A 22,702-nucleotide genomic window follows, 5' to 3' on the forward strand; every position below is an offset into this window, starting at 1 on the left:
GCATTGTATCTTTTTCAGAAATATTATTTGTGTTTGTTTTTTCCTTTAAAGCCACAGAAGAAGGAAGATCAGCAGTCAGAAACTAAAGCAAGTCCAAAAAAACCATCAGAACCCACTATTGACCTTTTAGGACTTGGTAAGAAATACACAATTACCTGTTTTTAAATCAAACACAGATCATAGAATCATAGAATAGTTTGGGTTGGAAGGGACCTTAAAGATCATCTAGTTCTTACCCCTATATTTTAATAGATGAACTTTTATTTTCTACGTGCTTACTGATAAATGAATTTGAAAACCATGAGACTGAGTCTATGAATTTGAAACTATAAAGGAAAATGCCATAGGGATGTGGGTATACCAGTACTTATGTTTTGCGAAGGAGAGTAATGAGTTCCTATGGGAAAGGGAAATTATCAAAGTGATCTTCAAAGGGTTTGTGGATTATGGTATTTCCGTGTTTATGCAACAAGTGTACTTATAATGAAAATGCTGAGGTCGTATGAATTGTGTATCTGTAAAATACCTTATATCATGAAATTCCTATATTTGTAAAGTGAACTGTCTGACTGCAGCTGACGAGAATCTTGTACAACTTAACACACTGGGCTCTTCAGTGCTGTGTACTGAGAGCAAACATTCATTTGTATCTTACATGCAATTTTGTTTTCTGACTGGCACATAACTGGGTGTTTGTCTTGTAAATAGACTGATTTGGACTTGAATTATTTCATTTGCACTCTCTGGCTATAATAGTTTTGTTTTATGTTTTTTTTTCTCTGTTTATTGAAGGCCATGTTAATAAAATCTTTCTTTCATTTATCTATCTGTTTGATAGAATCTTAAAATGAAACTGAAAGAACGAAATGTTACAGTAACTATTTTTGTTTCCTTATGTTGCTCAGTGTTAGGAAAATTTCCTAGGAGTTGGGAGTTGATATTAAGAGTATTCAGTTTATATCAATATAATGGTTGCTCTTAAATTTCTGCATGTTTTTTACAGGATATTGAAGGAGGCTGGTAAATCTTTTAAATGTAAATATTCTAAAGACTTCAAAGAATATTTTTTTTTTTTAATTTTGGGGCTTAAGGTATGCATAGTGTTGCAGCAAAACAATAAAAGCCTTCTCTGTTTTAGGAATCACACTATTATTCAAAATGCATATTATTTTCCCTCTGGGTGTAGAGTAGCTCTAAAGTACTGTATTTTTACTGGTAATATATGTGTTGTGGTCCGTCTTTCTTTCCGTGTAATCTGCTCTCATAGGCAACCAAATCTTAATTAATACAGTAGAATTTAGATTATGGATTTAGGATGAGCCCATTAAAAAAAAAAAGGTAATTTAGTCTTAATGGAAAGATGGTTCTCCTTTATTTTCCTTTAGTAGACTAACAACGTAATTAAAAACTAGAATTTAATCAATATGTGGCTTAGAGATGGCTAGGCTTATGTATCCTTTTAGTCATGATTTGAAAAGAATCTTAGTAACACTGTTTTACGGTATGATAATGAACTCGGATTACATAGGCTAACTTGAGATGTGATATAGATAGAAAGAGTATTATAATTAGTGTTCAACAGCTGTGCTTCTTCAGTGAGATATACAAAGGGCAAAGTTTATAATTTGTATGTTAGAAACGATAATTTTATGGGAGGGAGTGTTTAAAGATCTTTTAAGTAACAAATTGAAAGGCAGTGTAATAAGCTAGTAGCACTTGGAATCCACCGAGCTGCAAATGAGATATGTATTAATGAGAACAGAGCTGCATATTTCATTTCAAGAGTTGTCTTTTAATTAAAGCTTGCAGCAGACTATTTGAGATAGTTTTAAAGGAAAGATCATTTCAACCCAATATATCATAGCACCATAAAATAGCCCAAGTTGGAAGGGACCTTAACAGCCCGTGCAGTCTAACCTGTGGGAAGGGAAGCCTAAGTGAGGTTTCTCTAGCATCCTGTCTGATCACATCTTGAAATCTCTAGTGGTGGGGACTCTACTACATACATGGGAAAGTTGTTCCAGTAATTGTTTTCTTATATTAAAATGAAACATCTGCTGCTGCAACTTGTAGATGTTGCCCTTTGGCTCCTTGTGGTTCCTTGTGAAGAAAAAGCCTCTATCCTGTTTGTAGCTATTTTTTAAGTACTGGCGTACTAAGATGGGATTCCCGCCTGAGCCTTCCCTTCTCCAGGGAGAAAAGACCTTACTCCTTCAGTCTTTCCTTACAGGGCAAGTTCTCCAGCCCTTTGACTATATTCATGGCCCAGCTTTGGACTCTCCAGTCCGTCTGCATCTTTCTTGAACTGGGAGGACCAGAACTGTGGGCACAGACTCCAGGAGTCTCTTTACAAGCACTGAGCAGAGTGGCATGATCACATCTCTGTCTCCGCTAGTAATGCCCCTGTGGATGCAGCCCAGAATCCCATTTACCTGTGTTGCTGCAGCAGTACACTGCTGATTAAAATGTTTGATATGTCATATCAAACAATATTAAAATGGATGCAATTGCATAGCTCATTCTTCTTACTGAGTGGACACTGTTCTAATGAGGTTTCATCCTTCTAGGACTTCAATTCTACAAATGAACAGTAGCTTGTACTAGGGCAGATCAGAATTGCTTGTGATAGCTGATTAAGTAATTTTAATAGATCACAATTCATGCTAGAATAATTCTGGCTTTCAAAACAGCCCAGCTTTTTGCACAGTATTTTCTTGAGTAAGCCTCACTACCAGCGTTGGGTAATTAACCTTGAGGCCAATGCTCTTTTTGTGTCAGTTGGGTTTATAGTAGTGACCCCATCAAAACGTAAACAACCTGTAAGATGGGACTTACCCAGTGAAAATTTTAGCTGGAAAGATAGTTTTCTAAAAATCAGTTGAGTTTTGTTTTTCTTCACAAATTGGAAAATTCTCAAGATAATATGCCTAGGCAAATTGTACCTTTAAATCTCGTAATAGCACAAGAGGCATAATATCCTCAGTGACTGTAACTATCATATTTTTGTTTCTTCTGGACCTATTAAAATAGATTCATGTTGTTCCCTTGAGTTCCTGTCCAGGGGTGTTTTATTGAGATATTCACTTTTTGATGATCCAACAACATTCATGGCTTTTGGCCTTCTGATTCAGAGGAGATTTTAGCTCTGTACTCCACACACAAAAAGGCAGGGAGATGTACAAGCTAAATATTCTTATGTTCTCTACAAATAATCACATTAGTGTTCTTGCTATGCAGTCACAAATTCCTCCCCTCTCTTCCCAAGCTGTGAGAAATCACAGCGTGTTTCTGTAGGCTAAAACTGAAGCTGCTTTTTTAATGATCTCTACAATTATTTGGATCTTGTCCACAGTGAAAGATTGTGCTATTGGAAATGCAGGGAATTGTAATTGACACTCAAATCAATAATATAGGATTTTAAAATACTTTTTAATAGGAGAGTTATAAGAAATGTTTTTCAGTTTGGAAGTCACTGTATGTAAACTGTAGTTCTTCAGCATTTAAGTCATTGGCAGGACTGTATTTTTGTCTCTCTGGTGTTGACCTTGTGCTCTGTGCTCCTTTAGGGGTTTTGTCTCACAAGGTGCATGTCTCAGCTTATGCCAGATTGATGTAAATACAGTTTTTTAAAATACTTGTAAAAAAATTATACTGTATCTGTGGAGGATAGTGGCAATCTTTTCTTGGAATATTGCACAAGAAATTTTGGATCATTCTGTTTGTCAAGATATGTCATTTAGAAATTGTTTTAACGTACAGGGAAAAAAAAAAGGAAAAAAATCATCTAATTAAAGTATATTGCCTTAAAGAATTCTCAGAAGGAAGTGAAGTGTATTTTACATATTCAGCATCATATACTGTGTTTAGATGTGCCCTTCACAAGACAGAGAATTGCACATTCTGACATAATCTTTGTAGTAAGTTACAGTGAACGACCAGAAGAAAAGAGATCTATTATGTTGTCATTATTAATTGAATATGATGTGTGGGGCATCCATCTGGTATGGTTGGAGGTGGAGTATGATACGCTAAATGCTGACTGTCTGCTTTGTGTGGGGAAATAGTCTCTGAAGGAAGTCTGTGAAGCTTTGAGGGCTTAAACATGGTATGAAATGTAGCTGAATGTGGCATAACTGAGAAATGTATTTTCGTGGGTATGTTTGGTAAGTACCAAAGCAGCATGGTTGGTCCTGAGGTGGAAAGATGCTTTGAAGAAATAATAAAGATACATTTATAACTACATAAATATCACATATGCACATGAATGCTGACACCTGCTGAAGTGCTCTATGTGGAATCACAAAATGGTTTGGGTTGGAAATGACCTTCAAGGTCACTGAGTCCAACCGCCCGTGCAGCGCGTAGGGACATTATCAGATAGACCAGGCTGCTCAGAGCCCCATCCAACCTGACTTTGAATGTTTCCAGGGATGGAGCATCTACCAACCTCTCTGGGCAACCTGTTCCAGTTGTAAAAAAATTCTTCCTCTTCTCTAGCCTGAATCTGCCCTCTTTTAGTTTAAAACCATCACCTCTTATCCTACCGCAGCAGGCCCTGCTGAAGTGTTTGTCCCTGTCTTTCTTTTAAGCCCCCTTTAACTACTGAAAGGCTGCAATAGGGTCTCCTTGGAGCCTTCTCTTCTCCAGGCTGAACAATCCCAACTCTCTCAGCCTGTCCCCACAGGAGAGGTGCTGCAGCCCTCTGATCATCTTTGTGAGCTTCCTCTGGACTCATTTCAACAAGTCCGTGTCTTTCCTGTGCTGAGGACTCCAGAGCTGGATGCAGCACTCCAGGGGAGGTCTCACCAGAGTAGAGTAGACAGGCAGAATCACCTCCCTTGACCTGCTGGCCTCGCTTCTTTGATGCAGCCCAGGACACAGTTGGCTTTCTGGGCTGTGAGTGCACATTGCCGGCTCATGTCCAGCTTTTCATATACCTCTACCCTCAAGTCTTTCTCAGCAAGGGCTGCCTTCAACCCCTTCATTCCTCAGCCGGTATCGATACCAGGGGCTGTCCTAACCCAGGTGCAGGACCTTGCACTTGGCCTTGTTGAACGTCATGAGATTTGCATGGCCCCGCTTCTTGAGCTTGTAAGCTTCTTAACTTTTATAGTATTGCTGTTTTGTTATGATTATGCTCTAGGTAAGCAGTGTGTCTACCCAAAATGAGAACATTTACAACCACTTGAGGCATACAGTGTTTTTCGCTTTCTGGCTTCACACATTTCATTTTAAGAAATGTTATATAAAAGTGTCCTCCCTATGAATGCTTTTTCACTTCTGTAAAATTTTTCGCAGCAAATAAAATTTTACTAATGCAGTAAATAATTCCACAATAATTTTGGACAGGCAAATCTTGTTTATATCTTGTCATAGGTTTTGTTTAAAGTATTGGACTAGTTCTCTCAGTTCTGCCTTTCAAGTAATTTGGTGTAATAAATAATCATATGCGTACTCTCCCTCTATTGCAAGTCTTGCTGTGGCTGTCTTAAATGATTGTATGTATAAAAATACATGGTAGCTTAGGGGCAAAGTTCTTGTAGATAGTTTGCCCCATAAACTTTCAGAAACATAATGCAAAGTTTAAGACCAGATCTTCTTTCTTGCCATTTCCTCTTCTTGCTGTCCCTTTGAAGCTTTCTGCTGTTTGTTCTCACTGTTGGTACTGATAAATATACCGTGAATTAATGGTGTACGTGAAAGTTTTCATAACAAATGGCAGCACTGGCTGGAAATTGTCATGTCAGGCAAAATACATACAGGAAAGCGCTGTGCAGGCAAACCTCACTGGAACCCTTCACTTACTAAATAGATCCTGTTAAATAGCTTTTGTTTCTGCTATCAGATTTAAACAAGACTTCCTAATCTGAAATGAGAAACAGCATCTGCTCTTGCACAGTGTGGCAGACAGCAGTCGGATATTATCTGTCATATTGTCATAAATTGTAAGAAGAGAAGTTTTGGAACCACAGCTCGGAGCAACAACGAAGAGCAGCATCTCTTGACTTTCCGCGTCACCTTCTCTGGGTGTGGAAGCTCTGCCTCACCTATGCTCTCGCTGCGATGGCTCCTGCCACATCTAATATTTCATTCCTAGCTGCGTTATCTAGAAAAGTGATGAAAGTACTGTTGATTAAAAGTTAGTTGCTTCACAGTGATGCACATGCTTCACAGTTGAAGCTATGAATTTATCAAAATATTCAGACAAACCTGTACAACTTCATCTGATTTTTACCTGTTCCTTGAAAAGCCTACAGCCATGTTTCCTTCTGTCAAATACACACTACCTCTTCTAATGATTTTTTAGTGGTAGACAGCAGAAGTTGGATGAAAAGTAATATACTTAGAATAGTTTAGAACTCAGAACTCTGCTGGAATATCTTTCTTGTACTACAGATACATTTAAAATGAGGAGGGAAAGGAAGAAGTGCTTCCTAATCCATGAACTGGTGTGCTGAAATTGAGAATATCCATAATCTTTATATAAGAAATGTGAACTATTATATCGAAATGCAAGTCTGTGTATGCCTCCATGCATATATATTTTTAACAAAGATACTAATAATGCTACAAGCTATAAACTGGATTGAAAGCAGTGTTCAGTTTCTTCTGTATGCTGAAGTTTAGCTATTTATAGAATATTTTACTTACGTGGGGAAGGAAGTGGGTTTTGAGTTGCTTTTTAATAAATAGAAATATTCCCACTATTGCATTTTTGACAAATCAGTAAGATGGGATGATCTGTTAATACTATTCATGCAGGCTTAAAATGGTGTTGTAAACAGTAATTCAAAATGTCTGGTTTCTGCACTGACACAGACAGGGAAATATTTACTTCTGGTGTAAAATTCAGTGAGAGATGAAAGGTGTGTACATTACCAAATAACACTCTTACAGAAGCAATATAGCAAAAAAAATGGGGGTTTGTAGTATTAATTTATAAGCAGCATATTGAATACTTGAAAAATACTATGTTCTTGCAAATGAATGCTCTCGTGAATGCTCTAAATATGTAAAATGCTTGTTTTAGTAAATTATTGCATTTAAATTTTCAGTCTTATGTATTAAAATTTTTTACATTCAGGGAAACTGAACTGCTTTGGAACATGGCGGGAGAGATATTTTTTAATACATGTGCCTCACTAAGAAAATGAGAACACTAAATTATTAATTCCAGACAGTCTTTTTGCATGGAAATCATGCACAGTTCATTCCTAAATTTATCTGAAACAGTGAACCTTTGGGGATATGTGTTTGGAACTGCCTGTCTGCATAATGACCTCAATTGAAGGTTGTTACTTAACCTGCCAGTATGCTTATTTACACACATCTTAAAGCACTGGTGTGAATGGAGTGGTGGAGCAGATTGTGCATATGGTCATTTTGCTGTCTGCTGACTTTCAGTCATCAGAATCGAAATAAAAGAAGGAGGAGACCTTTGGAGCTAAGATGTAAATAACTTTGTTGTAATCATAGATGAATTTGTAATTTTGCTTTTCAGAAATTTTGGAACCGCAATTCTCCCAGCAAAGTCAAATCACAGCATAGTAATAAAATTGGCTGAGGAAGCTACTTCATTCCTGTGGTCTTTATTCAAGCTACTCAGCATAGAAAATGTAATATTGCTAAGCCATTCCCATGGCCATTTTGCCTTTATGGAGTTTGGATCTTAGCTCTTTCAGACAGCACAGTTATGCTCACAAATTTGCACAAGTCTGTGTAATAAATATACTTGATGATGTTCAGTTTCTCACAATCACCAATCGCTTTGTCCTTCTCATTTCTCTGCCTTCAAGGTATTTTGATCCTTGTTATTGGGTCTGCTTCCTGTTGCTAGCATGCACAATTTGGTCTCAGTTTCCTATTGACATGAAGTGGACTTGAGAATTTGAGCCGTTAACGTTCGTGTTTGATGCCAAGTTAGAGTATAAAGCAATCTGTACATCTAAAGTAGTCGCAAAAGCTCCCAAACATATAGCTCCCAAAGAATTACAAACCACCACCCTTCTGCTTGGTTGTGTCGCAATTCCCTGTATGGAAAAGGTGCGCCAAGTGTTTAAAAAGTCACTGGGGATGTTACAGATACTGAAGTCAGTTAAAAGGTGTGGTTTCTGTAGCAGCTGTAGCTGTGCCATGTTTCCTATACGCACTAAGGCCAAAGGTTAACATATCTACAAAAATCCTGAATTCAGGTAGACGTGGATGGTGGTAGCTTATGATATGTTCCATATGGTCAGCTTTTGACATTCCTGACTTCTGTGTCAAGTTTTCAAATATACAGCAGTAACAGTCTTAATCTTTAACATAAATAAGTACTTCATGTAAGGCAGCTAAAGCAGGATGGGACACCCACACTTTCCATCGGAGTTGGAAGGCAGACAGAAATAAGAAAGCATCTCTGAATGGTGATCTGCTGAACAAGTTGTTGCAGAATGCAGTGCCTTCTCATAGGAGTTAACAGCTAGAAATGTTGTCTGTGATAGTTTCCTCAGTCAAGTGATTTCCCAGCTGGTGAAGTGACTGGTGCTTCTTACTGTTTCTGCCATTTTTTTCCAGCTTGTCAATATCCTGGGCTGCTGTAACTCCAAGCAATGCTCCAGGTGCCATGACTTTGTGTGTGGCCAGCGTAATGAAGAATTATGATATATGACATGCAGGGAGATAAACCTTGCTGTAGTATGTGAGTTATTTGCGTTCTTAAATTAAAAAGTAGAGGAGAGCAAAGAGAGACCACCTTTCTAAGGAATGAACTCCCTCCTTTGTTCTGTTACATCTACTTTCCTAGAGTAATAAAATCCTCATTCTTCTGTGACTGTTCTTTAGCAGATGGGAAGGAATGTTGCAGTTATGTGAAGATGGTATTGTATTAGTCTAAATAAGCATTGGAAGCTTCCCATGATTTGATTATAATTAAATACTGCATCTTGACCACGCTCTTTACTAATCGGATCACTTCTCTGTTGGCATTAGAGTTCTAGAAATTTTCAAGTGCCTAGAACTCACATCTGCCTTGAGCCTCACGTGTTTCTCTGTGGCAGTAAGGCACATGTTTCTTGTGTTATCCCTAAGCTGTTAATGCTAATATTTCAGTGATTGACCTCTGCTCTTGAAATAGATCTTTTCAGTCAGATAGATACTTGTCATGGGTGTCTGACATCAGAAAATGACTTCTTACAGTTTAGTAGGAGGAGGAAGTATATCTGAAATATATTGCAACTATTTTTCAATGTCCTTGATGCTTTTAGAAGCTTGAAGGTGTCGATCTGTATTCTTTTGTGTTTGAAATTTTGACTATATTGCTACATTAGTTTGTAAATATATGCCTGAAATGTCTGATATATTTGAAATTACCTACCTATGTGCAACTGTGTGACTTTAAAAACAAACAAACCCCAGTCCTTTAATTAGGATAGAAAATGTTAAAATTTAATTTACAGAATCTTACTGTGAATAATGAGAACAGTGGATGCAACATATGAAGCTAGGAGGAGGTTTGTTCTTTAAACCTGCTAAAACATCAGATAGAAATTGCCTTATGATGTTAGTAGTAGTTTTTTTTCAGTATTCTGTAATCTAGCAATTTTAGAATGCTTATCCTCCCATGATATGTAAACAGCCATGCTGGTTGTTGTGGCAGTGTTTTGTTTGGAGAGAGTTTTGACTTAATATTCAGCTAGTTTGATCTGCCAAAGAAATCTAACTTCTTCAGTGAGTATTGGATACTTTGAGACTTAGAATGACTTCTTCTTTTGCCTATAAAAGCTTTCTTAAATTTGCTGTTAACACCGTGCAGTCATCATAGTTCAGAATCTGGACTCACCTTTGTATTTGTTGCGCTCTCTGTATTGACAACTCACTTGTGATATACTTAGGAATAAAATTTGTCAGCCGATTCTTTCCTCTTATTCTCAGGCAGCTTAAAATCAAACGAAAAATGGTTCTCTATTCCTTAAAACCTTTTTGTGATAGTTTTGTCCCTACATCTTTTAAAGTATTTTCTTGCAATTCTTCTTGAAAGCATAATTCTCCAGCTCTTTTTTTTTGTCCTGCATGTGTTCACTTTCACCTAGATCACTAAATGTATTCATGTGTTAAAGTGGCTACAGGCACCAAGCCTGCAGAAGGTTAACTGCACAGAGCAAGAGCCATAGGTTCTTGTGGATAATTAGCCCTGTGTGCCTGGCAGGGGTGTTCATGTGGAGCTATAAGATATAGTCCTTTTGAAAAAGGGGGAAGGAAGGGCTTTTTCCTAACGCAAAGTTCAGCTATGTACTCTTGATTAAATTTGCATATCAAGAATAACTTTGTGGATTCTAAAATATGAATTTTAATTCAAGAACATGGAACAGTGTATTTTTTCTGACTCATAGCTACCAAGTTTGAGCCTTCTCAGTAAGACATCTGTTTAAATTCTTACTAAAAACGTTGGTGTGCTTGAAAAAGACACTTGAAAATTGTGTAATGTGTGCTGATAAGTTGGCGTGACTGTCCTTGGGGGAGTGTTTTAAGTGTTCTGCTTTGGTGGTGTTTTTCTCCCCTGAAGCATGCTAGCATACCGCCTTTTTAGGGAAAGAAGCTTTTACAAAGTCTGAACAATACCATGGTCTAAAAAATGTCTTTTCTCAGAAACTGAATACACGCTTGGTGGGGGCAGGGTAGGAGGGAATGAACAGATTTGATTATTCTCATACTGTTAAAATATTAACAATTTTCACTTAAATTGTGATTCTGTTGTCTTTTTAAGATGGCCCAGCTGAAGCATCGGTTACAAATGAAGGCACTGCTGCTGTCACAGCACTGAATGATGACCTGGATATCTTTGGTCCAATGATCTCTAATCCTTTACCAGCAGCTGCTGTACCTCCTGCTCAGGTAACATTTATTTAGTTATATGTCTGTGTAAATATGTGCGTGCACATGCTTGTTTTCCTTCAGGGAATTGTTCATTCACACAGAAGGAATGCATACTTCTCAATACACATGACTGGAGGCTCTTTAGCTGTGATAGCTGTATTTTCTCACCTCTTCAAGCTTCTGTACTGCTTGGATATAGAATTAGGACATAGTGGAGTCTTCCCTTCTGATTCCCCCTGGTTATACAGCTAAATTGGATTCTGTCATAATCTGGTGAATGGTGGTCATATTTTTTTATAATTTATATTCTTTTGTCTTGTTTAATAGGTATTGCTGAATATATTTTTGCTTGATGTTTTCAGGTTATTTGAGTCATATGGTTATTTGAGGCCTTTAAGTCATACTTTTTAAGGACCTCTTATTGCTTTGTGATGCTGGTATTTTGGAAATTCCAGTCTTGGAACTACTAAAAATTTGGGATCTCAGGCTTCATACTTAAAAGTTGGAGATGGATATCAGTAAAAACTTAACATTCCTTCCTGTCCTGATCTGTCTTTTGTCTCATCTTGGAACTTGCATGCCTTTCTTCCCTCAAGGATGAGTAGCATAACTCCTGCATCTGGCCCATTCCCTCTCTTACAGCCATGCTGGTTTGGAAGACACTGCATTGCCGTGCCTGTTGTAGCTGAGAAAGGCGGCTTTGGGATGCGCAGTGGAAATGCTTAAAGCTGCAGCTCCTTCAAAGTAGCTTTCAGCCTCAAAGAATGAGGTGTTGCTGCTGATGTAGCTGGTAGGGACTGGAAAGCACGTGCGCAGGGCTCTTTATCCAGACTGGCTTCTGAGAGGGAGGCCTTGGAGGAGTGCTGCTCCCCGTCTATGAGGCCCTTTTAAGGCAATATAGAAGCTCACTTTTGCGGAAGGCTTTCTGTCTTGCTCAGCTGAACCAGAAGGAAGTCTTATGTGTTATTGAATTTATGCTTTGGGACCTGTGATCGTGCTTGTTTCTCATTATCCACCGGTTTTTGTAATATAGAAAATAGAAGGGGTGATGATAGAAATGAATTCTGATTGAACTGGCATATCTTAACTCTGTTTCCGAATCTTCTGTTGGTCACTGCGGTCACCTCAAAGCGAATCTGTGTTGTTGAAGAGATTTGATTGTAATTTTTGTTCTTAATCCTTTACTATCCCTTTCCCTACTTGTTGCTGAGGGCTGTGCAACAGGCTAGGTAGAGTTTTAGAGAATGAAACCACATTTCTTTTTAAACATAAAACTGCAGATAGAACAAGCTTCTCACCATGCCTTAAGCCACTCATAAATAGTGAGGGAAATGAGCTGTATACATGCGTTTAGGTTTGGATATGTTAGCAAAAATTGCAAAGGAAATTGCTGGTATAGATTCTTGGCTGTTGTGAATATCTCAGTTCAAAATACTGAACAGTATCTGAGTGCCTGTTGTCTGCTTTCTATTGCCTTATGTCAAAATTGATCTAGATGAACCTGTAGAGCTAGATGTGAAAAGCAGTCGCTTGTTTCCAGCTTCCCTAAGTTTTTTAACTATCCAGCTTGGGTGTAGATTGAGTAGATTCAAATCTATAATCATGAAGTTTCCACTTGGCCCCAAAATAAATTGGCCAGTGGCAGCAGTGTATGTAACGGGTAGGGCTGAATTCTGGTTTTCCGCCTTTTATGCTTTCTGAAGCTGGAAGTGATTTCTTCTGTATGTGGTTAATGTCTACTCAGGAAAAAAGATTTTGGGGTTACAATTCATGTTGACTAATTGGTCTTCTCTGAGTTCTTTCAACATTTCAGCATTTTCTTGTTTCTGTTCCATGAACTTGTGCTGGCTAAACAAGTGGTTTAGCTGTAGAATACAGGAAATCCAAAAGAAGGGCAAATACTTAAGAGTGAGAAAAAGCTAAGTAAAGGGTGATTCCCTGGGTGGTGAAGGTCGGTGGTGGTTTAAGTAATGGAGTGGTTGCTGAAGCATATGGAATGATATGTATTAGCAATTAACGAGTCTAGATCATTTAAAGTGCATTTCTGCGATAAAGATATGCTCACTGGACTTTCTGCAAGAAATGTTTTGAATTTAGTTGTATCTTTTCTTTGCTAGTTTCTAGATCAAATATGGCATTTTCTAAATGGATTAAAAAGTGGTAGAAAAGGTAGTAGTATTCTCAATATCTGCAAAGTCTCAGCATGTTTGTATACTAGAAAGCACAAATGTGTTTATTTGCTGCTTATAAACCAGATTTTAGTGACATTTTGCTTTTTTCTGAGCGCTGTAATCAGGAGCAGCAAACAGAACTTTTATCTCATAGTCCTTAAGGTGTCTTGCAAGATTTAATTCTTGGTTATCTTCCATTTTTAATTAGTAATCTCAAAGAAGATGTAATATAATCTGATAATTTCCCCAGATAAGAGATAGAGACATGGGTTTGTAGCAGAAGATAGGTTTCTGATGCTGATTAAATGAGTTGCTTGGTAAACTGGGCCAAAGGGTATATTCTGTTTTGCTTTAGGGTTAACAAGGCCCTGCAGGCCTTGCGTTTCAGGACTGTGGTGTCTAATCTGAGAGCTGATGTTGGGCAGGAGTTGAGGGTGCGTCTCCTTTGGCAGTGCTATGAGTATTTTTTAAGCTCTTTCACCTTGTAATATGGATAAAAGTTGTATTGGATTCAGAGTCAAGGGGGATCAAGTGTTGGAATAGCGTGGCTTGCTTTCTCACTCAGATGCTTACTGTGATGTCTTGCATAGCTTATGCTTCTGGGATACCGCAGAGAGATTTCTGAACATTGAAAGAAAAGGGAATTTAATAGTGCTCCTCAAACTGATTTGTGGAAGCAATGTATGACTTGGTTTTTCACAGGATTGCTTTTCTTTTCCACCTCAACCTGGACTGCAGCATTTAGTACTAAATGCACATGTTTTTATGGTGCAGTGGAGCACAGAAATGTCTGTTTGAATGTTTTATGTTGAGACTGAAACAACGTGCTGTCTGCAGACCTTGGGATTTATGACCATTGACATAGCCAAGACATGATTTTCAAAGGAAAACAAAAGCATTTGCTTTTCCTTTTTCAAGTATGACTTGAGCATTCGGGATCATATATGCTTTTATCCTGCTTTCAGATATGTCTTTATTACAGTTTTCACAAACGTTTAGAGTATTTCCTCCCACTGTTCTGTATAGCTGGATACTATAAAACATATTGAATTTGTAAAAGAACTGGTAAAGAACAATAATAGAATGAGTTACTTCTTTTTCTCTAGAATTTTGCCTATTGGCAAACTCAAGGAAGTTTAAGAAGATTTGACATAACCTGCTTCTATTGTAAAGCCAGGTGAAAGGCATGTGCTATAAATTATAGAAGGAATGGCAGGAAGATGTGCCAGGGGAGGTTTAGGTTGGATATTAGGAAAAGGTTCTTCACCCAGAGGGTGATGGAGCACTGGAACAGCAGTCACGGTCCCGAGCCTGACGATATTAAAGAAGCATTTGGACAACATTCTCAGACACATGGTGTGAATGTTGGGGTTGTCCTGTGCAGTGACAGGAGTTGGACTCACTGATCCTTGTGGGTCCCTTCCCAAGACTCAGGACATTCTGTGATTCTATGAAATGTAGCCATTAGGGGTATTCATGGACAGGAAAAAAGACGGGTGAAGTGAGCATAGGTAAATTATAGCTATTAGAACAAAGGGTTTTGTTGCTAAACGTTTTATAGAAACTGAACAAAAATCTGTCATTCTTAGCTACACTGAAAGCAGTTTGCCGAATTGTTTTAGCCAGATTTTAATTTCAGTCTTGAATAGATATGTCCTCCAGCAAAAATGTGATCTTCATTCTTCACTGAAACGTTTAGGGAGGGAAGAAGGGGAGAACTGTGAGGTATTCAGTTTGAAAGTATTAATTTGCTGGAATATTTAATGTATATCTTTCTCCAAGCAGGATAGTAAAATCCAGCTAACTTAAACTTTTTAGGCTTTTATGTGTGTATGTGTGTGCCTGATTTGGGAGCTGAGAATCAGTTAAATGGCTACGAAAATGTATTTTTGTAGAAGTGGTGTATATTCTTCACATACAATCTTTTATGTAAAGTAGTAGTATCTTTTAGATAGCTAGAAGTTCTTAAATACTCATATTCCCCTGAGGTCAGGTGGAAATCATGGTGCCTGCCATGGTTCCATAAATCAGCAGTCAAGCTTCAAGTTGTTAATAAACTGTGGCAATGGTAGTGTGTCAAAATCTTCATTTTTTTATGGAAAAAATAGTTATTTCACAAGTTTGCTTTACTGTGAATGTTATTGATGCAGGTCTTACTGACCTGCTATTTAGTCCTATTCTGATACGATCAGCTGAGTTGTTTATAGTTTCTGCTTGTGTTTATTTTTCCCCTCTCTAAATTTTGGTTTATCTGAAAGCTGAAGTTTAATTCCTTCATCTGGGTTGGTGTGATCCCAAACACAAATACAGACTGGGTGATGAGTGGATTGAGAGCAGCCCTGAGGAGAGGGACTTGAGGGTACTGGTAGATGAAAAGTGGGACATGAGCCAGCAACGTGCACTTACAGCCCAGAAAACCAACTGTATCCTGGGCTGCATCAAAAGAGCCGTGGCCAGCAGTCTGAGGAAGGTGATTCTCCCCCTCTACTCTGCTCTCATTAGACCCCACCTGGAGTATTGTGTCCAGTTCTGGAGCCCTTAGCACAGGAAGGGCATTGATCTGTTAGACCTAGTCCAGAGGAGGCCACAGAGATGATCAGAGGGCTGGAGCACCTCCCATATGAGGACAGACTGTGAGAGTTGGGATTTTTTAGCCTGGAGAAGAGACCTAATAGCCTTCCTAGTACTTAAAGGTGAGCCTACAGAAAAGCAAGGAAGGGACTCTGATCAGGAAGTGCAGTGATAGGATGAGGGGTAATGGTTTTAAGCTGAAAGAGGGGAGAGTTACATGAGATATTAGGAAGAAATTTTTTACTATGACGGTGGTGAGACACTGGCACAGGTTGCCCAGGGAAGCTGTGGCTGCCCCATCCCTGGAGGTGTTCAGGGCCAGGTTGGATGGGGCCTTGGGCAGCCTGAGCTGGTGGGAGGTGTCCCTGCCCGTAGCAGAGGGGTTGGAACTGGGTGATCTTTAAGGTCCCTTCCAACCCAAACCATTCTGTGATTCTATAATTATCCTCTCTTTAGTGATGGAGATGCCTTAGGTGGAGCAGAGTGGAAGAGAAGGCATCACACTTCAAAACCACAGTGGTCCAGCTGGACAGTCTAGAGGAAAGGAAAAATATTTTAGGTCCTAGAGGAGGGAAATCTAAAGAAAGAGTTAGAAATGAGACTGCAGGGGAGATAGATATCTTAAAGCTGAGAAAGGCTGATTGCAAAGAAAAGGCTGCATTGTTTGGCGTGAATACTGGACATACAGCAAGGAATAAATTTGTATTTTTAATCTTATTGTAATGATAATTATATTATTTTGCATCGCCTAAGACAGCAAGAGAAATCTTCATCTGACTTTTTCAGGTATTGCTACTAATTATTTAAAGTAAGAGAACAGATGAGTTTCTTAATGTTTTTCTTCGATTCTGTAAACTGAATATAGTTGAGTTCCTTTGTTTTTCCATGGTTATTATCAGGAAATAACAGTTGATGTTTATTAGTGGAACTGTCTAGGTGCCTAAAAACGAAATAAGCAAAATCAAACCCAGGAAAAGTTGAAATACCCAAAGATACTGCAAAGATAAAAAGGGTAAGAACTGTACACAGAATTTAAGGCCTTAATTGTGTACGGCCTTACTTGCTCACATAAGAATAATGATTTGCTAGGCTGTATTTTCCTTGCTTCCTTGGAATGCCAGTAGCTTTTCCAGTCAGCAGGGAGAAATTGACAATTTTATGTGGGGCTGTTACTTATCACCACATAAGTAAGAAACAGTAGGGGCCTGGCTGTTCTACAGCCCATCCTTGCTTACCTACAGGATACCAGCCCATGCCAGAGACCTGCAGGCAGCAGGAAAGTGTACGTGTGCCATTCTCTCTTCTGCAGTCCTTCACTCACCTGCATGGGCCCCACTGTGCACATCCCAGTGCTGCCACCTCACTTTTGGTCTGCAGGTGCTGGAGCAGCTGTCCCTGCCAGGACAGAGGCTTCAACCCAGACAGAGCTTTGGATGGTGGATGCAGCCCCACAGGTCACAGACTGCGGGAACTGCCTGAGGCCACAAGAGATGGTCTTTCCTGCAGGCAGTGCACAGTTCTTCAAGAGCCATGTCAGCTGATGGAGAAGTTGTGGCAGGAAGTGAGCAGGCTGTGCAGCATCAGGGGATGAGAGACAGACAGGATCTTCTCAGAGATGCAGAGGCTTCAAGAGCACTGGACCCCAAATGCAGTGGAGAAACAGGCAGAATCTGCTTCTGGCAGAGCAGTAAGTGCAAGCTCTGGGGAAGCAAAGAGTGGAAGCTGATGACTTCTGGCACTGACAAAGTGGCTCCACCTGAAGACTTGTAACTACAGAATTGCTTCACAGCCCTCAGAGCTAAAGAGGTGCTTTCACGTGAAGCACCTGAGGCAACAGATGCAAAGCCATGCGAGGCCATCAGGGTTCAGCAGCAAGTGATGGTAGTGAGCAGTTCTTGCTGCAGGGAACAGAGGCTCCCATATGCTGAACTGACCTGTCATCTAGAGGGTCATGCTGCCTGCCCAGGAGCTTGGAACTGGGATGGTCTGAAGGGAATGCTGAAGCTTGTCCAGCCCTGTTACCCTGTGCTCTTCTTCCGTGTGGGCACTGCCAGGGATAATCTGGAGGAAAGAGTTCCCTACAAAGCAAACAGGTCTTAAGTGGTGTCACCTCAAACAAGGAAGTGCCTAGAAGGCACCATTGTAGAAAAAGCCACCAGACCCCTTGGTGGGGCTTCTGTACAGGGGCACTGGCCTGTCTGTCACTAATGCACAGAGAAGCACCACGAGGAACTTCCGGAGATCTGTGTGCTGTTGCAGGGCAACATCATCTTGTGATCTTGTTGGGATCACAGATTCGTGGTGAGATGACTCCCATGGCTGGAGTTCTGCAGTGGAGAGACACAGGCTCTTTAGGAAGGATCAGCTGGGAAGACAAGCAGTTGAAGTTTTCCTTGATGTGAGAGAACAGCCAGAATGCATGAAACTCTGCCTGGAATGGGTAATGAGCCAGGTGAGAGCTTACGGAGGAGACTTCAGAGCAGACAGGCATAGGTGACATTGTACTGGGTGTCTGCTACAGGGTGCCTGACGAGGAAGAACAAGCAGATGAGGCCTTCTGCAGACAGCTAGAAGCAGCCTTGCACTTGTGGGTCCTGTTCGTCGAGCCTTCAGCCACTGTTGGAGGGACAGCAGGACATAAGCAATCCAGAAAGCTCCTGGAGAGCATCAGTGACAACTTCCTGAGAGAAGAGAACAAGGCAAAAAGCAAGTTTACAACCCTGGACTTCAGGAGAGCAGACTTCGGCCTCTTCAGGGATCTGCTTGAAAGCATTTGATGAGACAAGGTCCTGGAAGGAAGAGGAGACCAAGAAAGCTGGTATTCGAGGATCACTTCCTCCAAGCTCAAGAGCAATCCACAATATTCCCTACCCTCCTCATGAGCATTTAGTTTGTGTAAAATGACTATTTAAAAGCACTATGTGTAGCCTTTCTTAAAGACAAAATATTATGTGTATGCCAGGCGTGTTTTTACAGAGGTCTTGGATAGCGTGAGAATGTTAGATATGTGAAAATCATGCCAATGTTTTTTGTTTTTACTGGAATACCACCTGCTGTTTTCTTGCCATTAGCATTTCTTGCCATGTATTTTGCATTACCTTCCATTTATGGAGCTGATGAACACCTCAGGGAGTGCTTGTTCAGTGCTTTGGCTCCTCTCAGAATCTTCCACAAACAAACTGAAGAAGAGATGTTAAATGAACATTTATCTCATGACATAAACATAATAGATGATCAGTCCTCCAGGTCTTCAGCTCTCCCTGCTTTTCTGTGCATGCCTGTAGTGATTTGCTTTATTGTGTTAAAGCCCCTATAGTAGCAGTATTTCACAGCCCTGGAGACACTCCAGACTGCAGTTCATCCCAGATGAAAACAGTTTCTCTGAAGCTATTACTTATTTAAACCTGACAACAACGAGCCCAGACGTGGCTGCTCTTCCTCCTGGAGAAAAGCACAGCTTTCCCGAATGCAGCACAAGAAACAGAGATGAAGCCGCCTCTTAACTCGCTTCCACTGCTTAAATGTAGTTCCTCAGTCTGCTGAGCACAGTTGTTGTACGGCAGCTGTCTTGGGCAGATGCCGTAGTGGGATGACAGAGTGACAATGTGGAATAACTCAATTATGGGACTTCCCTGGTACATGCATGGTAAGGCAAATGCTGCCTTGTGGGATGGGCACCTGTTATTAAATCCGACTCTGGTATTGTAATGAGGTGGGTGTTGGTCTCCTCCCAAGTGACAGGCAGTAGGACGAGAGGGAATGGCCTCAAGTTGCACCAGGGAGGCTTGGATTAGACATCAGGAAAAATTTCTTCACTGAAAAGGTTCTCAGGCACCAGAACAGGCTGTCCAGCAAGGTGGTAGAGTCGCCATCCCTGGAGGTGTTTAAAAAACAGGTAGATGAAGTGCTCAGGGATATGATTTAGTAGTAGATGGGTACGGTTGGGCTTGGTGATCTCAAAGGTCTTTTCCAACCTAACGATTCTATGATACTATTTTCAAAGACTGGTTATGCCACGCTGACCAAGATTTGTCTCAAATGGGGAGGGCTTCCTACTCCCCATTAAGAGACTTTGATTTTGTTTTGCAATCTGAACTTTTCTGTCAGAAATAAGCAAGAGGCAGTAGCTTCTATACTACCTGCAGCAGGAAGTTGATAGTTGAGGTGTGCATTGACCACAGGGAAGGTGTCAACAGGAGTTGAACAGTGCCTGGTCTTTTTCTGTCTTCCTGCCCTTTGTAGTGCCATCACCTCACCCTTTGCTGCTTACTGATGTCTAGTGACCTTGGCCCAAATCAGCTGTTGTATAAATGCAGGTTTTCAGTTGCCAGAGTGGTTCCATTTCTTGTTCTTTTTCTCTTCCCTTTTCACAGCAGTTCTGGAGATTTTTTACCAGAATCATAGAATCACTAGATTGGAAAAGACCTCTTGGATCATCGAGTCCAACCATTCGTATCTGCCACTAAACCATGTCCCTGAGCACCTCGTCTACCCATCTTTTAAATACCTCCAGGGATGGGGACTCAACCACCTCCCACTATCAACCATGTTAATCTGCTTTCCTTTACTTCTGATGGTTTCTGGTCTATGTAGCCACCAGAATTGTTATATAGTTACTTATTCCCTAATTTCTAGCACTGCCTTATTCTGTAGCTCTCCAGCACTGCAAGAGTGAGATGTGTTTGCTGAAGCTGCGGATTGAAAGCGTTGTGGTGTCCGTATAAATCCCGTGTCGCTAGAGTGGGTTTTTTGGAGCCCAGTCAGCAACTTGCCAGCAGAACTGGCAGAACTTTGAAGTTTGTTGCTTTAAGCAAGAATTTAAGTGTGTAACCCTGTCTGTGCAGTTTGTGGTGGCTGCTTGTCTGTCTGATAAACTTGGGCATGCAATGACAATGAACAGACAGACCTGCCTGCGGATCCAGTCCACCCATGGTGGCAGAGCTAGGAGGATTTTCCTTCAGTGTGGGAAACAGTTGAAATTTCCATGTGCCAAAGGAATAGGCTGATGTATGCTAAGCAGTTAGGAATCATTTAGCTGGCGTAAAATAAGGCCATGGTTAAAGCAGTTATTGCCATCCTGGCTCTTTTCCTATACATATCCAGTTGATTTGCATTAAAAGTTTGCACTGGTAACAGGATGAGTTGTGTATTATAAGAAACAGTGAGAATGTGGTATGTAGCCTGTATCGGAAACAGCACGGCCAGCGGGACCCGAGCAGTGATTGTGGCCCTGTGTTCAGCACTGGTGAGGCCGCACCTCTAATCCTGTGTTGAGTTTGGGCCCCTCACTCCAAGAAGGATGTTGAGGCTCTGGAGTGTGTCCAGAGAAGAGCAACGAAGCTGGTGAAGGGGCTGGAGAACAAGTGTTATGAGGAGCGTCTGAGAGAGCTGGGGTTGTTTAGCCTGGAGAAGAGGAGGCTGAGGGGAGACCTTATTGCTCTCTAAAACTGCCTGAAAGGAGGTTGTGGAGAGGTGGGCATTGGTCTCTTCTCCCAAGTGACAGGTGATAGTACGAGAGGGAGTGGCCTCACGCTGTGCCAGGGGAAGTTTAGATTGGACATTAGGAAAAATTTCTTCACGGAAAGGGTTCTCAAGCCCTGGCAGAGGCTGCCCAGGAAGGTGGCTGAGTCACCATCCGTGGAGGTGTTTAAAAAGCAGGTAGATGAGGTGCTTGGAGACATGATTTAGTAGCAGACAGGTGCAGTTTGGCTTGATGATCTCACAGGTCTTTTATTACCAAGCAGTTCTGTTGGTCTTGATGATCTCAAAGGTCTTTTTCATGGTGCTTCTGTGATTCTACGGTTACCTAAGCAGGCTCCAGTATAGCACTGTGTGGGTACAAGCAGCCAAAAAGCAGCACTGAAAGACACCTACAAGTAGTCAGTTTACAAAACATTTTGGTGTTGGGCAATAAAAAGGCTGACAGCCTGCCCTACAGTAAGTTTTCGATATATGCTTCCTTAATAAATTAAACATGCTTAAAGAACTGTAAGCCAATTATAAACAATGTATTTTAGAAATTTTATTACCATAAGTAGATCAACCAAAATTTTCCTTTTGCCTTTTCTTCAAAACATACCGCTCATCTTAGTTGTAGTGTATTTCAGAGCACTTAATCTTTTGTTTTAGCTGTTCTCCAATCTGTTCTGCCAATGAGAGGATTAATGAGATGTGAATTGTAATCTCCTTATTGATTTCCTAATTATTTTTCATAACCTAACTACAGCTTGTGATTTATGCTTCTTACTGATGGGGCAACAGCAATGAATAATCTGTATGTGTGTGCCCTGGAGCTGGTCAGGGATTTAGTTCTCCTTGGTTTGCAACCTCCGTCTGGTCTGGTGGTCTTTCCACATCCTTTGTACTGATATCTCTGGTCATACCACACCTTTTTAAATCTTCATTTACGTACAGTTGATTTCTGTAAATGAACTGGGTTTTATTTGGTTCAGGAGTGCGGATGTGCAGGAAATATTTAACGTTAACACCTTTTGCTGGTTTCATTCAAGAGTCTGTCTTGACCTTTATTTCCCAGAGCACTTCCACTAAACCTGCAGCTGCCACCCTGTCTGCGGCATCCGGGGATCTTGATCTGTTCACTGAGCAAACAACAAAATCTGAAGAGTCAGTGAAGAAACAACTCTCCAAAGACTCCATCTTATCGCTCTATGGCACAGGAACCATGCAGCAGCCAAATGCTCCGGGTAAATCGTTTTGTAGAGGTTTCTATGCAGTCCTGTTTTAAGCTTTACCTAGAAGACTTCTCTCCTCCCAGTACAGAACGGAGGGCTGGTACTCTGCTCCCTGTATTCAAATGGAGGGGTTTATTTTTACCATTTATAAAAATGAGAAAATTACTGAAATGAAACACAGAAGCTGAATAAAAATCCGGTATGGTTTTAATTTATTTATAGCTGTTCAAATTATCAAGTCTACAGTTTACAGAAAGATCTGTGAACTCAGCTTCTGCCGTCAAGACCATTGCTTGGGGCTGGAGTCTCCGCTGCCAGTGTCAGTACAGAGCTGTTGTGGTTTTGTTTTAGCTGCATTTGTATGGAAACAAAGCAATGAAAGCACTGTGGTTCAGCACAGGGGTTTGCCAGACT

The 22,702-nt window shown here is 40.5% G+C and overlaps 1 protein-coding gene across 5 annotated transcripts in view; it reads left to right on the forward strand.

Annotated features, from left to right (window-relative positions):
- The window catches only part of SMAP1 (small ArfGAP 1), a 105,073-nt gene that overhangs the window by 78,420 nt on the left and 3,951 nt on the right, over positions 1-22,702 (forward strand). For all 5 annotated transcript variants that reach the window (XM_054061011.1, XM_054061012.1, XM_054061014.1 and 2 more), the window contains 3 exons: positions 52-136; positions 10,745-10,872; positions 22,132-22,300. In XM_054061011.1, coding sequence (XP_053916986.1) covers positions 52-136; positions 10,745-10,872; positions 22,132-22,300 — 382 coding nt within the window. The remainder of the gene's footprint in view (positions 1-51; positions 137-10,744; positions 10,873-22,131; positions 22,301-22,702) is intronic.

Source organism: Cuculus canorus, chromosome 3 (genome assembly GCF_017976375.1).
Source record: "Cuculus canorus isolate bCucCan1 chromosome 3, bCucCan1.pri, whole genome shotgun sequence".
NCBI lineage: Eukaryota > Metazoa > Chordata > Aves > Cuculiformes > Cuculidae > Cuculus > Cuculus canorus.